The sequence below is a fragment of the Oncorhynchus mykiss genome, chromosome 10 (genome assembly GCF_013265735.2).
Source record: "Oncorhynchus mykiss isolate Arlee chromosome 10, USDA_OmykA_1.1, whole genome shotgun sequence".
In the NCBI taxonomy this organism is placed as follows: Eukaryota; Metazoa; Chordata; class Actinopteri; order Salmoniformes; family Salmonidae; genus Oncorhynchus; species Oncorhynchus mykiss.
This window is the reverse complement of record NC_048574.1, coordinates 75,310,511-75,326,385: the sequence shown is the minus strand read 5'-3', so window position 1 is coordinate 75,326,385 and position 15,875 is coordinate 75,310,511. Positions and strand designations below refer to the sequence as shown.

At 45.6% G+C, this 15,875-nt stretch overlaps 1 protein-coding gene across 2 annotated transcripts in view; it reads right to left on the bottom strand.

Moving 5' to 3' along the window:
* LOC110512116 (CD5 antigen-like) overlaps positions 1-12,006 on the bottom strand; it is a 75,578-nt gene extending 63,572 nt beyond the window's left edge. Inside the window, exon 1 of one of the 2 annotated variants that reach the window (XM_036933978.1) lies at positions 11,417-12,006. In XM_036933978.1, coding sequence (XP_036789873.1) covers positions 11,417-11,507 — 91 coding nt within the window. In that variant the 5' untranslated portion in view covers positions 11,508-12,006. Of the gene's footprint in view, positions 1-3,532; positions 3,709-11,416 lie in introns of those variants that run through there. The other variant, XM_036933979.1, reaches the window with a different exon arrangement.
* Between the last annotated feature and the right edge of the window lie 3,869 nt (positions 12,007-15,875).

Genomic DNA, 15,875 nt, shown 5'->3' with positions numbered 1-15,875 from the left:
ATTACCTCACTGCTGAAGGGGGGACCGGTGCGACTGCAGTGGACGGCTGAAGCGGACAGGGCTTTTGGTCACCTGAGGGCTCTGTTTACCTCGGCTCCCCTGCTGGCTCATCCGGATCTGGGATAGGAGCCGTGCTCCCTCAGCGCTCGGGTACGTCACTAAAGCCCCGCCCCTGTACTTTCTTTTAAAATAATCTCAGCCCGGCGGAGCGAAACTATGATGTGGGGGACCGGGAGCTGTTGGCTGTTGTCAAGGCTCTGAAGGTGTGGAGACATTGTCTTGAGTGGGCTAAACACCATTTTCTCATCTGGACTGACCACCGCAATCTGGAGTACATCCGGGCATCGAGGAGACGGAGCGGCCCATAGATCACTGATCATAGATCAGAGGAGCGGTCCATAGATCACACTCCCGAACTTCCGGCCTCTTGCCTGGTGGCACCGGTAGTGTGGGAGCTGGATGCGGACATCGAGCGGGCGTTACATACAGAGCCCACTCCCCTCCACCTGCCCAGAGGGAAGTTACAGCCCTTACCCATTCCACAACGACTGTGGTCGCACCTGTCTGTGGACTTCCTCAAGGATCTTCCTCCCTCATGATCCGGGTCGTTGTGGATCGGTTCTCTAAGTCACGCGGTCTCCTTCCTTTTCCCAGTCTCCCTACGGCCCTACAGACTGAGGAGGCCCTTACACATGTCTCATGGGCACTATGGGGTGCCAGAGGATATAGTGTCTGATCGAGGTCCCCAGTTCACGTCAAGGGTCTGGAGGGCGTTCATGGAACGTCTCGGGGCCTCAGTCAGCCTTACCTCTGGTTTTCACCTCCGCCATCGGGTTTTCACCGGTCTGGCACTCGACCCGAAACCTGCCCCTCCGCCTGCCCTGCCGGAAGCTGGGCCGGCGGATTGTGGGGCCATTCAAAGTCCTGAGGAGACTGAACGAGGTTTGCTACAGGTTACATCTTCCTCCCGATTACCGTATTAACCCCTCGTTCCATGTGTCTCTCCTCAGGCCGGTGGTGGCTGGTCCACTCCAGGAGTCTGAGGTGCAGGTGGTTCCTCCGCCCGCTCTGGACATCGAGGGGGCCCCGGTGTTTGCTTTTCGAGCCATACTGGACTCGAGGCGTCAGGCGAAAGTCCATCAGTACCTCGTGGAGTGGGAGGGGTACGGTACGGAGGAGAGATGCTGGGTGCCGGTGGAGGACGTTTTGGACCGTTCGTTACTGCGGGAGTTCCACCGTCTCCATCCGGATCGCCCTGCGTGTCAAGGGGGGGGTACTGTTACAACTTCCACAGAAGTCGGTCCCGCTCCTTGTTCGGGCAGCGACGTCACCGGCCTTCTAGCCATCGTCACCGGCCTTCTAGCCTTCGCCACCGGCCTTCTAGCCATCACCACCGGCCTTCTAGCCATCGCCACCGGCCTTCTAGCCATCGCCACCGGCCTTCTAGCCATCGCCACCAGCCTTCTAGCCATCGTCACCGGCCTTCTAGCCATCGCCACCGGCCTTCTAGCCATCGCCACCGGCCCTCTAGCCATCGCCGATCCACTTTTCATTTTCCATTTGTTTTGTCTTTGTTTTACACGCCTGGTTCCAATTCCAAATGACATGTTCATTATTTAACCCTCTGTTTTCCTCATGGTTTTTGTGCCGGACTGTTTTATGTATGTTTGGTCTGTTACTGTGGGCTCGGTATTTACGACACATTATTGGAATATTTGAGTAAAGTTACATGTGTTACTCATCTCTACTGTCCTGACTCCTCTGCACCAGCTACCCAGACCATTACAGTAGGACTGTTAACAAAGTAGCTGAATTGTCAAAGACTGAGGTCACCCAAAGAAAAGTAATCCAGAACTTTCTCTTGTAAAAAATTACAAATCTACCACTTTCATACAAACACCTCGATACACAGCAGGACACCTACACTGAATCCATCCAACAAACATCCTGATTTGTTTTAATGAACACTTTTTATGACACTAAAATAACCTTCAACTACAGTATATATGATGGGATTATTGTCATTGTTACATTATATAGGCTACAGGAAGTTATATTCTTCCATTGTAAATAACAGGTTCTCCCTCCATCTACAATCATCAGGTCTGCTTGCAGATGAACAGAATGTCTTGGAAAGCCAGACCTTTAGACCTCATAGTTCTGTCCAATACATTGCGGATTTTTTTCATATTTATTCTTTCCTTACAAGTTGGGATTTAAATTGATGGACACACCATGATGTCTCAGTGAAAAATGTATTACGTAGTATCTACCATTTCCATTACTATTTATCTAGCATCTCGTCCATGTGTCCAACCGCATGCGACCACCTGCAAAAGGTACCTGCATCAGTATAGTTGCCTAGCTGTGTAAAAGGGACCTGCATCAGTATAGTTGCCTAGCTGTGTAAAAGGTACCTGCATCAGTATAGTTGCCTAGCTGTCTAAAAGATAGCGTTAGGAAGTAGTTTGGGGCTGTAGGGTATGGCTAAATGGGATGTGTAGAAATACAGCTAAACCTAGGGTATGGCTAAATGGGGTGTGTAGAAATACAGATAAACCTAGGGTATGGCTAAATGGGGTGTGTAGAAATACAGATAAACCTAGGGTATTGCTAAATGGGGTGTGTAGAAATACAGATAAACCTAGGGTATGGCTAAATGGGGTGTGTAGAAATACAGATAAACCTAGGGTATGGCTAAATGGGGTGTGTAGAAATACAGATAAACCTAGGGTATGGCTAAATGGGGTGTGTAGAAATACAGATAAACCTAGGGTATGGCTAAATGGGGTGTGTAGAAATACAGCTAAACCTAGGGTATGGCTAAATGGGGTGTGTAGAAATACAGATAAACCTAGGGTATGGCTAAATGGGGTGTGTAGAAATACAGATAAACCTAGGGTATGGCTAAATGGGGTGTGTAGAAATACAGATAAACCTAGGGTATGGCTAAATGGGGTGTGTAGAAATACAGCTAAACCTAGGGTATGGCTAAATGGGGTGTGTAGAAATACAGATAAACCTAGGGTATGGCTAAATGGGGTGTGTAGAAATACAGATAAACCTAGGGTATGGCTAAATGGGGTGTGTCGAATCCCTCCACCAGTTGTAGCTCATTTACTATAAACTCGAAAGTAGTATTTGGAGAACAGCAAAAACTAACAGAAATGTCCCCAGACATTCACTATTTAACTGTACTTGAATGCTTAAAAGGTCGCAAAATGTTTTATATCGGTTATCGGTATGGTTTATTTTTGGCAAGGAAAATATTGGATATCAGTATCGGTCACTATCGGTGCTTCCCTAATAATAAGGTTGGTAACAAGATGGAACATCATTGTGGAAATCTGTTGCAGCTCAAGTCGACTACAACATCCACAATGCAATGCGCTCTGTGTGGGCTGGCTGGCTGGCTAGCTAAATGTATCTACACACAATAATACCAAAGACAATATCAGCATGTGAAGTAGCTGACTAGTTGTTAAATCACCTAAACAAACTGCACTATCAATTTAGGAGTCTCCAATCTCACCATGTTCAACCTGCAGATCGATGTGTCTCACAGAGTGAAGTTTAAATCACAACGGCAGATATACTTTTGAGGAAACGTTGACGATACTACGTCATTGGCCCACGCGGTGCATTCTGGGCGACTCTGGGACAGGGATCGCTCTCCATCACGGAGTGAATGGAGTCTACTGGGCGCTAGCTCAAAAACCCAACATTAACACGAATTTAGTCAACAAGAAGTACAACATTACTAGTCTTTACCGAGATGTGAGGTAATTAACTTGTTATTTGTAGTATCGTATAGCTCTGGAATCGTGGCATTACGTACTTTCGACGAAAATAGGCACATTTCTCGACAAGGAATTGCATGACGATTATCTTAACAACCGCGTGACGCAGCATGACAACCTGAACGTGATTGGTTGATAGTCTGCTGGGAAGGGCGTTACAAATTGATTCATTATATTAGATTCCTATCTCCTTTTCTATAATATCTCTGGCAAAGGCACCACGCAATGCATCCTGGACTAAAGAGGCAGACAAATAGGAGAAACGTGTTAGACCCTCCGTTAAATGACCAGTTTCTCAAGGCAGGAATATCACAAAAATATGATCAATGGCTCATTCGAGAGAAGACCTCCCGAGTTAAATCGTCCAGTATTGAAATCTGACATGTATGAATAACGTTTTCGCGATCTAAAAGTCATATTCCTATTAACTTCCAGTGTAGTGAGACTTTATCACGGTGCGACGTCATAATGGACATATTTCTGCCTGCTTGAAGGCAAATGACTCAGATACACATGAAAACATGAAATGACGCAGGGAATCGATAGAACATCACTCAGAAACGAACAAAAACAATACAATATTTAACCTTCACCTGAACCCACACCGCTGATTGGACAGCGCCTCCATACAGGAAGGCAATGCATAGTGGGGCTCCGTGGCCTGTGGTTGAATGAACAACGTTTCTGTCCAGTAGCCAGCTAGAAATATTCCGTTTGTGGGCAGTTAAACATTTTTGGGGCTCAGTTGAGTATCATAAAATAATATGGACATAATTACAGTCACGCAGATCTTTAGGAATTGTAGGATCAATTGTAAAGTGTCACTCGTGAAAAACGTTGTTGACCCCCTGCTATAATGTATATGAAGTCACCCTTGTGGAGCGATTCGTATTGTGTACTATGACAGTGTCATTGTCTCATGTTCGTCCCACCTACATTGTTGCTCTGCATTCAGAGATGTTCCTTATGATGTCTGCACCCAAATCATTTTGGAAACTGAAACATTTAGTATCAACAAGACAACTCTGATAATATTCACATTGCAACATAGTAGTCAACACGGAGGCAGCACGGGCCAGCTGGTCTGTCTGATATTATTGTGTTGAATACGCAGCATCTTGGTGCTCATTATATACTAAAAACAGCCCTACATCCACACTATAGATAAATAACTTAGCAATATTGAATGATGTTATGCCAGCAATATTGATCTGTTCATCTTTTAATTCAGGAAGATGGACAGACCAACACTGATGTAGTGAGAGGTGGAAATGCATTATACCAGAGGTAGGTAGACTACAGGTAGGGATGAGGATGCAGACAGAGAAACACTGATGGAGTGAGAGGTGGAAATGCATTATACCAGAGGGAGGTAGACTACAGGTAGGGATTAGGATGCAGACAGAGCAACACTGATGTAGTGAGAGGTAGAAATGCATTATACCAGAGGTAGGAAGACTACAGGTAAGGATTAGGATGCAGACAGAGGATGATGATGTAGTGAGAGGTGGAAATGCATTATACCAGAGGTGGGTAGACTACAGGTAGGGATTAGGATGCAGACAGAGGATGATGATGTCGTCCTATTGTTTTATTTAACTTATCAAGTCAGTTCAGAACAAATTCTTATTTACATTGACAGACTAGGAACAGTGGGTTAACTACCTTATTCATGGGCAGAACAACATATTTGTACCTTGTCAGCTCAGGGATTCGATCTAGCAACCTTTCAGTTACTGGCCCAACACTTTAACCACTAGGCTACCTGCCGCCCCTATAAGCAAAAAGTGTATTTTTGGCTCCCTACAGAAGGCTGTATCAAACCGCTTATATAGTACTGGACTACTAGGGTGAAAAAATGTTCCCGGAAGTTTACAAAAAATTATAAATGACACTGCGCTGCAGCACCCTCCTCATGCCTCCTTCCCTCAGCTATACTCTGTCTCCTCCCCTCCTCTTTCTCCTCCCCACCCCCTCCTCCCCTCAGCTATACTCTGTCTCCTCCCCTCCTCTTTCTCCTCCCCACCCCCTCCTTCCCTCAGCTATACTCTGTCTCCTCCCCTCCTCTTTCCCCCTCCCACCCCCTCCTCCCCTCAGCTATACTCTGTCTCCTCCCCTCTTCTCTCTCTCTCCTCTGCCCTCCCCACCCCCTCCCCTCCTCTCTCTCTCCTCTGCCCTCCCCACCCCCTCCCCTCCTCTCTCTCTCCTCTGCCCTCCCCACCCCCTCCTTCCCTCAGCTATACTCTGTCTCCTCTCCTCCTCTCTCTCTCCTCTGCCCTCCCCACCCCCTCCCCTCCCCTCCTATCTCTCTCCTCTGCCCTCCCCACCCCCTCCCCTCCTCTCTCTCTCTCCTCTGCCCTCCCCACCCCTCCTTCCCTCAGCTATACTTGGTCTCCTCCCCTCCTCTCTCTCTCCTCTGCCCTCCCCACCCCCTCCCCTCCTCTCTCTCTCTCCTCTGCCCTCCCCACCCCCCCCTCCTCTCTCTCTCCTCTGCCCTCCCCACCCCCTCCTTCCCTCAGCTATACTCTGTCCCCTCCCCTCCTCTCTCTCTCCTTTGCCCTCCCCACCCCCTCCTTTCTCTCTCTCGTTCTCTCTCTCTCTTCCTGACATGTAGCATCAGGCCTGTTGAGCTTGACTCAGGTCACAGACCTCTGCCATCGACAATCCCCCTTCTCCTACTCTAACATAAGACCAATATTAAATATAATATATACTCTCCTTCCTTTACATAGAGACAGATACAATCAATCATTGACACACTGAATATACAACAGTCAGATACATGACACAAACACAACTTAACTGACATTAGTGCCTGTCCCCAGATGGACAGTTAGACTACAGTAAAGTAAATGTACAGGTGATCACATCATTGTCCTGCTTTGAGACACATTTTTACTGTCTGCTTCCAGTTGTATGTTATTTTACTAACCCTGCAAATTATAATATATCTTACAATATCAAATCATATCTCAGTAACTGTCACAAGTGTATAGCAGTATAAGAGCATCCTACCTGTGCTCCACAACAGGGTCATCAGTACCACTGCAGGTATCATATCTGTCTCTAACTGGGGCTCCACTGACATACACAAGTCACTGTCATGTAGAGAGGACTGAAGAATGGAACATACTGCTAGGCTTTTTGACTTGTCTCTCATTACTTCCTTATTTCAATGGTGTGAAAAACTTGTGTTAGATCAGTGGTTGAACTCAGCTAAATACAGCAAACTGATCTCTTCTGAAGAACCCCACAGGAAACTGCTGACAGATCAGCAAAGTTTCACATACAGTTGAAGTTGGAAGTTTACATACACTTAGGTTGAAGTCATTAAAACACATTTTTCAACCACTCCACAAATCTCTTGTTAACAAACTACAGTTTTGGCAAGTCGGTAAGGACATCTACTTTGTGCATGACACAGGTAATTTTTCCAAAAATTGTTTACGGAGATTATTTCACTTATAATTCACTGTATCACAATTCCAGTGGGTCAGAAGATTACATACACTAAGTTGACTGCGCCTTTAAACAGCTTGGAAATTTCTAGAAAATGATGTCATGGCTTTAGAAGCTTCTGATAGGCTAATTGACATCATTTGAGTCAATTGGAGGTGTACCTGTTGATGTATTTCAAGGCCTACCTTCAAACTCAGTGCTTCTTTGCTTGACATAATGGGAAAATGTAGACCTCCACAAGTCTGGTTCATCCTTGGAAGCAATTTCCAAACGCCTGAAGGTACCACGTTCATCTGTACAAACAATAATATGCAAGTATAAACACCATGGGACCACGCAGCCGTCATACCGCTCAGGAAGGAGACGCGTTCTGTCTCCTAGAGATAAACATACTTTGGTGCGAGAAGTGCGAATCAATCCCAGAACAACAGCAAATGACCTTGTGAAGATGCTGGAGGAAACAGGTACAAAAGTATCTATATCCACAGTAAAATTAGTCCTATATTGACATAACCTGAATGGCCGCTCAGCAAGGAAGAAGCCACTGCTCCAAAACTGTCATTAAAAAGCCAGACAGTTTGCAAATGCACATGGGGACAAAGATCATACTTTTTTGAGAAATGTCCTCTGTTCTGATGAAACAAAAATAGAAATGTTTGGCCATAATGACCATTGTGATGTTTGGAGGAAAAAGGGGGAGGCTTGCAATCCGAAGAACACCATCCCAACCGTGAAGCACGGGGTTGGCAGCATCATGTTGTGGGGGTGTTTTGCTGCAGGAAGGACTGTTGCACTTCACAAAATAGATGGCATCATGAGGAAAGGAAATGGTGATATATTGAAGCAACATCTCAAGACATTAGTCAGGAAGTTAAAGCTTGGTCGCAAATGGGTCTTCCAAATGGACAATGACCCCAAGCATGCTTCCAAAGTTGTGGCAAAATGGCTTAAGGACAACAAAGTCAAGGTATTGGAGTGGCCATCACAAAGCTCTGACTTCAATCCTATAGAAAATTTGTGGACAGAAGTGAAAAAATGTGTGCGAGCAAGGAGGCCTACAAACCTGACTCAGTTACACCAGCTCTGTCAGGAGGAATGGGCCAAAATTCACCCAACTTACTGTAGGAAGCTTATGGAAGGCTACCTGAAACGTTTGACACAAGTTAAACAATTTAAAGGCAATGCTACCAAATGCTACCAAATACTTTTTTGCCCGCTTTGAGGACAATACAGTGCCACTGACACGGCCTGCAACGAAAACATGCGGACTCTCCTTCACTGCAGCCGAGGTGAGTAAGACATTTAAACGTGTTAACCCTCGCAAGGCTGCAGGCCCAGACGGCATCCCCAGCCGCGCCCTCAGAGCATGCGCAGACCAGCTGGCCGGTGTGTTTACGGACATATTCAATCAATCCCTATACCAGTCTGCTGTTCCCACATGCTTCAAGAGGGCCACCATTGTTCCTGTTCCCAAGAAAGCTAAGGTAACTGAGCTAAACGACTACCGCCCCATAGCACTCACTTCCGTCATCATGAAGTGCTTTGAGAGACTAGTCAAGGACCATATCACCTCCACCCTACCTGACACCCTAGACCCACTCCAATTTGCTTACCGCCCAAATAGGTCCACAGACGATGCAATCTCAACCACACTGCACACTGCCCTAACCCATCTGGACAAGAGGAATACCTATGTGAGAATGCTGTTCATCGACTACAGCTCGGCATTCAACACCATAGTACCCTCCAAGCTCGTCATCAAGCTCGAGACCCTGGGTCTCGACCCCGCCCTGTGCAACTGGGTACTGGACTTCCTGACGGGCCGCCCCCAGGTGGTGAGGGTAGGCAACAACATCTCCACCCCGCTGATCCTCAACACTGGGGCCCCACAAGGGTGCGTTCTGAGCCCTCTCCTGTACTCCCTGTTCACCCACGACTGCGTGGCCACGCACGCCTCCAACTCAATTATCAAGTTTGCGGACGACACAACAGTGGTAGGCTTGATTACCAACAACGACGAGACGGCCTACAGGGAGGAGGTGAGGGGCCCTCGGAGTGTGGTGTCAGGAAAATAACCTCACACTCAACGTCAACAAAACTAAGGAGATGATTGTGGACTTCAGGAAACAGCAGAGGGAACACCCCCCTATCCACATCGATGGAACAGTAGTGGAGAGGGTAGCAAGTTTTAAGTTCCTCGGCATACACATCACAGACAAACTGAATTGGTCCACTCACACAGACAGCATTGTGAAGAAGGCGCAGCAGCGCCTCTTCAACCTCAGGAGGCTGAAGAAATTCGGCTTGTCACCAAAAGCACTCACAAACTTCTACAGATGCACAATCGAGAGCATCCTGGCGCACTGTATCACCGCCTGGTACGGCAACTGCTCCGCCCACAACCGTAAGGCTCTTCAGAGGGTAGTGAGGTCTGCACAACGCATCACCGGGGGCAAACTACCTGCCCTCCAGGACACCTACACCACCCGATGTTACAGGAAGGCCATAAAGATCATCAAGGACATCAACCACCCGAGCCACTGCCTGTTCACCCTGCTATCATCCAGAAGGCGAGGTAAGTACAGGTGCATCAAAGCTGGGACCGAGAGACAGAAAAACAACTTATATCTCAAGGCCATCAGACTGTTAAACAGCCATCACTAACACAGAGAGGCTGCTGCCAACATACAGACTCAAATCTTTGGCCACTTTAATAAATGGATTTAATAAAGGTATCACTAGTCATCAGGTTACTTTGACAACACCATATCAACACCATACCATTCCAGGTTACTTTGACAACACCATACCATTCCAGGTTACTTTGACGACACCATATCAACACCATACCATTCCAGGTTACTATGACGACACCATATCAACACCATACCACTCCTGGTTACTATGACTACACCATATCAACACCATACCACTTTTGGTTACTTTGCCTGCACCATATCAACACCATACCACTCCTAGTTACTATGACTACACCATATCAACACCATACCACTCCTGGTTACTATGACCACACAATATCAACACCATACCACTCCTGGTTACTATGACTACACAATATCAACCCGGCGTGCAGGGCAACTGAATCGGGGGCACCGACTGCCAACAGCCCGAGACCCCCCAAAAAATAGGAACACAAGGCTTTATCGTGGGTTTTTACAGAAGTGTTTGTCGATCCACTAGGAATAGCATGGAGATCGACCAGTTCGGTATCAACCGGTTGGTGACCAGCTGCTCTAGAAAAGTTAGTGAATTTCAATCTTGTGCTTCTCGCTATTGGCTGATTTATCTGCAGCTTAGGGAGAACATTGTGTCACACCCTGATCTGTTTCACCTGTCTTTGCGATTATCTCCACCCCCTTCCAGGTGAAGCCCATCTTCCCCATTATCCCCTGTGTATTTATGATGTTTCCCAGTCTCTGTTTTCTTGTCTTCCTGGTTTTGACCCTTGCCTGTCCTGACTCTGAGCCCACCTGCCTGACCACTCTGCCTGTCCTGACTCTGAGCCCGCTTGCCTGACCACTCTGCCTGTCCTGACTGAGCCCACCTGCCTGACCACTCTGCCTGCCCTGACTCTGAGCCCACCTGCCTGACTCTGAGCCCACCTGCCTGACCACTCTGCCTGTCCTGACTCTGAGCCCGCCTGCCTGACCACTCTGCCTGTCCTGACTCTGAGCCCGCCTGCCTGACCACTATTCCTGTCCTGACTCTGAGCCCACCTGCCTGACCACTCTGCCTGCCCTGACTCTGAGCCCACCTGCCTGACCCTGAGCCTGCTTGCTGATCTGTACCTCTGCCCTCCTCTGGATTACAGATCTCTGCCTACCCTGAGGATGCCTGCCGTCCTGTACCTTTGCCCCCTTACTCTGGACTATCGACCCCTGCCTGCCTTGACCTGTCTTTGCCTGAACCCTGTTGTCTGCATTTGGGTCTTACCTTGGTTCAAATAAGACTGACCATCACACCTTAACTGATATTAGTGCCTGTCCCCAGATGGACAGTTAAACTACAGTAAAGTACATTTACAGGTGATCACATCATTGTCCTGCTTTGAGACACATTTTTACTGTCTGCTTCCAGCTGGATGTTATTTTACTAGCTGCACAAATTGTAATATATCTTACAATTTCGAAACATACCTGTGCTCCAGAACAGGATCATCAATATCCCTGCAGGTATCATATCTTTCTCTAACTGGGGCTCCACTGAGCGAAACAAGTCTACTGTCATGAAGAGAGGACTGAAGAGTGAGAAATACTGCTAGGCTATATGATTTCTAACTCATTACTTCCTTACTTCAATTATGTGGCAAACTGTTAAGCAAATCAGATCAGTTAAACCCACCTTCCTAAAGGAAACACTGACATCAGAAAAACTCCCCAGGAAACTGCTGACAGAGCAGCAGTTACACATGGTGTCCTATAATATCTTACCTAATTGTCAGTGACTGACTTGAGAAAGTCCCCTCTAACTTTCTGTGTTGTAGAAGCTAGAGGTCTGTTACCCAAGTCAACTCAACAGGTGTGGTGGTAAATGAGACATGCTATACTGTTTTATTACTTAGAGAATTGTCTGTTGTTAAATGCTAGTTTTATTCCACTGATACAAACTTGTCTTGTGTGACTTAGTGTTAAGTCTGGGCGGACAGCAAAGAGCTGTTTGGGTGTGACCACAGTGTGTGACACATCCTGTTTTTCACCATCTGCAGAGACTCCACTGTGTGGAAATCTGTTAGAAATCATCAATGACATCACATCAACTCACAAGTATCACAGTAGGATAGAAATGAACACTTGGTAGACTATATAACTTCTACATCCATGGTGGTGACATTAACACTTGGTAGACTATATAACTTCTACATCCATGGTAGTGACATCAACACTTGGTAGAATATATAACTTAAACATTCATGGTGGTGACATTAACACTTGGTAGACTATATAACTTCTACATTCATGGTGGTGACATTAACACTTGGTAGAATATATAACTTAAACATCCATGGTAGTGACATCAACACTTGGTAGAATATATAACTTAAACATTCATGGTGGTGACATTAACACTTGGTAGACTATATAACTTCTACATCCATGGTGGTGATGTCGGGGCAGGTTCCTTGTTCCTTGTCAATAATTTGCTTATTGGTGAAATCAGCAACCAGACAATATCTTTAAGTAAATCAATCATTCATTTATTAATGCAGTTGCAGACAGAAGTTGACAACGGGAACACAGCATGTATGTTTCAGAGTAAGTTCTGCACCCCACCTAAGGGCACAGCTGATTATATACATGTGATCACTACCTGGTGGTATGATTACCTACGTCAATGTGTGTGTATCAATAAGCTGAGATTACCTTATAAAGTAACCTGGTACAGTAGCTTCTCTGAATTCAATAGCATTGACCACTGTCACACAATATCAACATGTCAAAACCAGACAGTGGTTACTTCTCTTTATCTAGTTTCAGTCTGACTCAGACCCAGCCTGCAAGCACACTCTCACAACAGTCAGGGCCTAACCACAAAGACTAATATAGACTCAGACCCAGCCTGCAAGCCCACTCTCACAACAGCCAAGGCTTAACCACAAGACTAATATAGACTCAGACCCAGCCTGCAAGCCCACTCTCACAACAGCCAAGGCTTAACCACAAGACTAATATAGACTCAGACCCAGCCTGCAAGCCCACTCTCACATCAGCCAGGGCCTAACCACAAAGACTAATATAGACTCAGACCCAGCCTGCAAGCCCACTCTCACATCAGCCAGGGCCTAACCACAATGACTAATATAGACTCAGACCCAGCCTGCAAGCCCACTCTCACAACAGCCAGGGCTTAACCACAAAGACTAATATAGACTCAGACCCAGCCTGCAAGCCCACTCTCACATCAGCCAGGGCTTAACCACAAAGACTAATATAGACTCAGACCCAGCCTGCAAGCCCACTCTCACATCAGCCAGGGCTTAACCACAAAGACTAATATAGACTCAGACCCAGCCTGCAAGCCCACTCTCACAACAGCCAAGGCTTAACCACAAGACTAATATAGACTCAGACCCAGCCTGCAAGCCCACATTAACACTTGGTAGAATATATAACTGAAACATATTGGTTGTTACTGTTGGGTAGCAACTTCACCAGCTTGTTGTTGTTGTCATGGTTGTTCCTGTTGGGTAGCAACTTCACCAGCTTGTTGTTGTTGTCATGGTTGTTCCTGTTGGGTAGCAACTTCACCAGCTTGTTGTTGTTGTCATGGTTGTTCCTGTTGGGTAGCAACTTCACCAGCTTCTTGTTGTTGTCATGGTTGTTCCTGTTGGGTAGCAACTTCACCAGCTTGTTGTTGTTGTCATGGTTGTTCCTGTTGGGTAGCAACTTCACCAGCTTCTTGTTGTTGTCATGGTTGTTCCTGTTGGGTAGCAACTTCACCAGCTTCTTGTTGTTGTTGTCATGGTTGTCCTGTTGGGTAGCAACTTCACCAGCTTGTTGTTGTTGTTGTTATTCTGAAGCATCTTGTGTGATGTTGGTCTTAAGGGGAGAGGGTGAGAGAAGATGGATTCTATTCATATGCTGTCCAGCTTCTGAAGAACGTATGGTGCTAGAATGGAGAGGAAGTCAATAAACAACAGAACGTATGGTGCTAGAATGGAGAGGTGAGGAGATCAATAAACAATATATTTAGATTATCTTCACAACTGGACAGTTACAGTACATTTTACCTTAAAGTAAAAACCTAATTGTATATATACTTACCTATATAGACACACTTCCCATGGTTTGACAGTAAAAACCTAGCTACAAAGACTATTTTCCTGACTGTCTCTACTGATGGCCTCTAACAGCAGAATAAAATAAGTGGGATATTTAAACAGCACTGAAACAGAGTAGGTTGCTAGTTGACGATGTGTTGTAAATTGTTTCAATGCTGCCGTCTACAGATCTTCTAATGTATTGTAATACCACATGTACCAATACAGTAGAATAGACAGGGACACTGTGTAATGATACAATGACCCTCCATCCAATGTTCTGCTGCTGTTGTGCAACATTGTGACGCCACTGACATGTTTACAGGTTGCCATGCCGACGAAAGAGAAGGTGTTTTCATTCTGTAACAAGGCCTTCACTTCAGTCTGGATGGCTGGTTGACTGCAGACAGGTTACACAGTATCAGTGGAGGTGTTAGGCTGTTTCTGCTCTCCTCCCAACTACTAATGCAATTGGCCTGCCAATGCAACGTATGAAAATGTATCCAGTCACTACTGTAAGTCTCTCTGGATAAGAGCGTCTGCTAAATGACTCACATGTTCAATGTAATGTTCAGGTTGACAATATCAATGGAATAGACCAAAGCAGAGCCATGTATTTAGATATGAACAGATATCTCGATGGAGGATAATGTCAGTATTGAGCTACGTTATTAGCTGTTTTGCTCACCAAAGGTGGAACAAAGTGAAACTGTTGATGTCAAAGCCTCAGTTCCGGGAGAGTAGTGGGTGAAACCATTCACCTCAGGAAAAGGGGTGATATAAATAACGTTTCCTTTCATTATGTGTTACTGAATTCATTAAAATATTTGCTGCCATTGTAGTAAGGTTGGTAATACGAGAGGTCTTCGGATTTACCATTTTTGTATAATTTTCTTTGAAAGAACAACTAGTGTGTTTTGAGTGCTTCTCCCCTATTTGGGAAGTTGGTCTGCCCGCTCCTCAGTCTGACAGATATTCTGAGAGCAGGTTCGAGTCCTCTTCCTCTGTACATAAAAACTGTTTCAAACTGTATAACACAATAGTGGTTTTGGAAAACTGGTTCACATATCCTAAAGTCAATAGCGAATGTGGCTCTGTAGATATTTATTTAGCCGTTCATGAATTGAAGACCTATTTCAGCCAGTTAACCAAGTTGTTGCTGTCTTAGCTAGCCGTGTTAATGACGAGCTAACGAGCACCGTTGGTCTCTGCACTATAATGTCACGCTAGTTATTACCAGCAGGTGATTTACTAGCAGGTGACTTGTTGAAATATTAAGTTAATGTTTATTTTCTTACTACCGTAAAAGGTTTATATAAAAGGGTTGTACTTGTGCTCTGTATTTATGGATTAATATCACTTCACATTGAGGGTTTGTATCAATAACGTTACTGTTGTTCCTATCTAACAGATATCTTGTGTCCTACCTAACCATGTATCACTACTGTTGTTCCTATCTAACAGATATCTTGTGTCCTACCTAACCACGTATCACTACTGTTGTTCCTATCTAACAGATATATTGTGTCCTACCTAACCATGTATCACTACTGTTGTTCCTATCTAACAGATATCTTGTGTCCTACCTAACCATGTATCACTACTGTTGTTCCTATCTAACAGATATCTTGTGTCCTACCTAACCATGTATCACTACTGTTGTTCCTATCTAACAGATATCTTGTGTCCTACCTAACCATGTGTCACTACTGTTGTTCCTATCTAATATATATCTTGTGTCCTACCTAACCAGTGAACGTGTGGCTGTGACCGTCCTGTCAATGCCTGTCATCACTGTTTGTTATCTTTTACTGCAGATAAAAACTGAGTCAACCTGA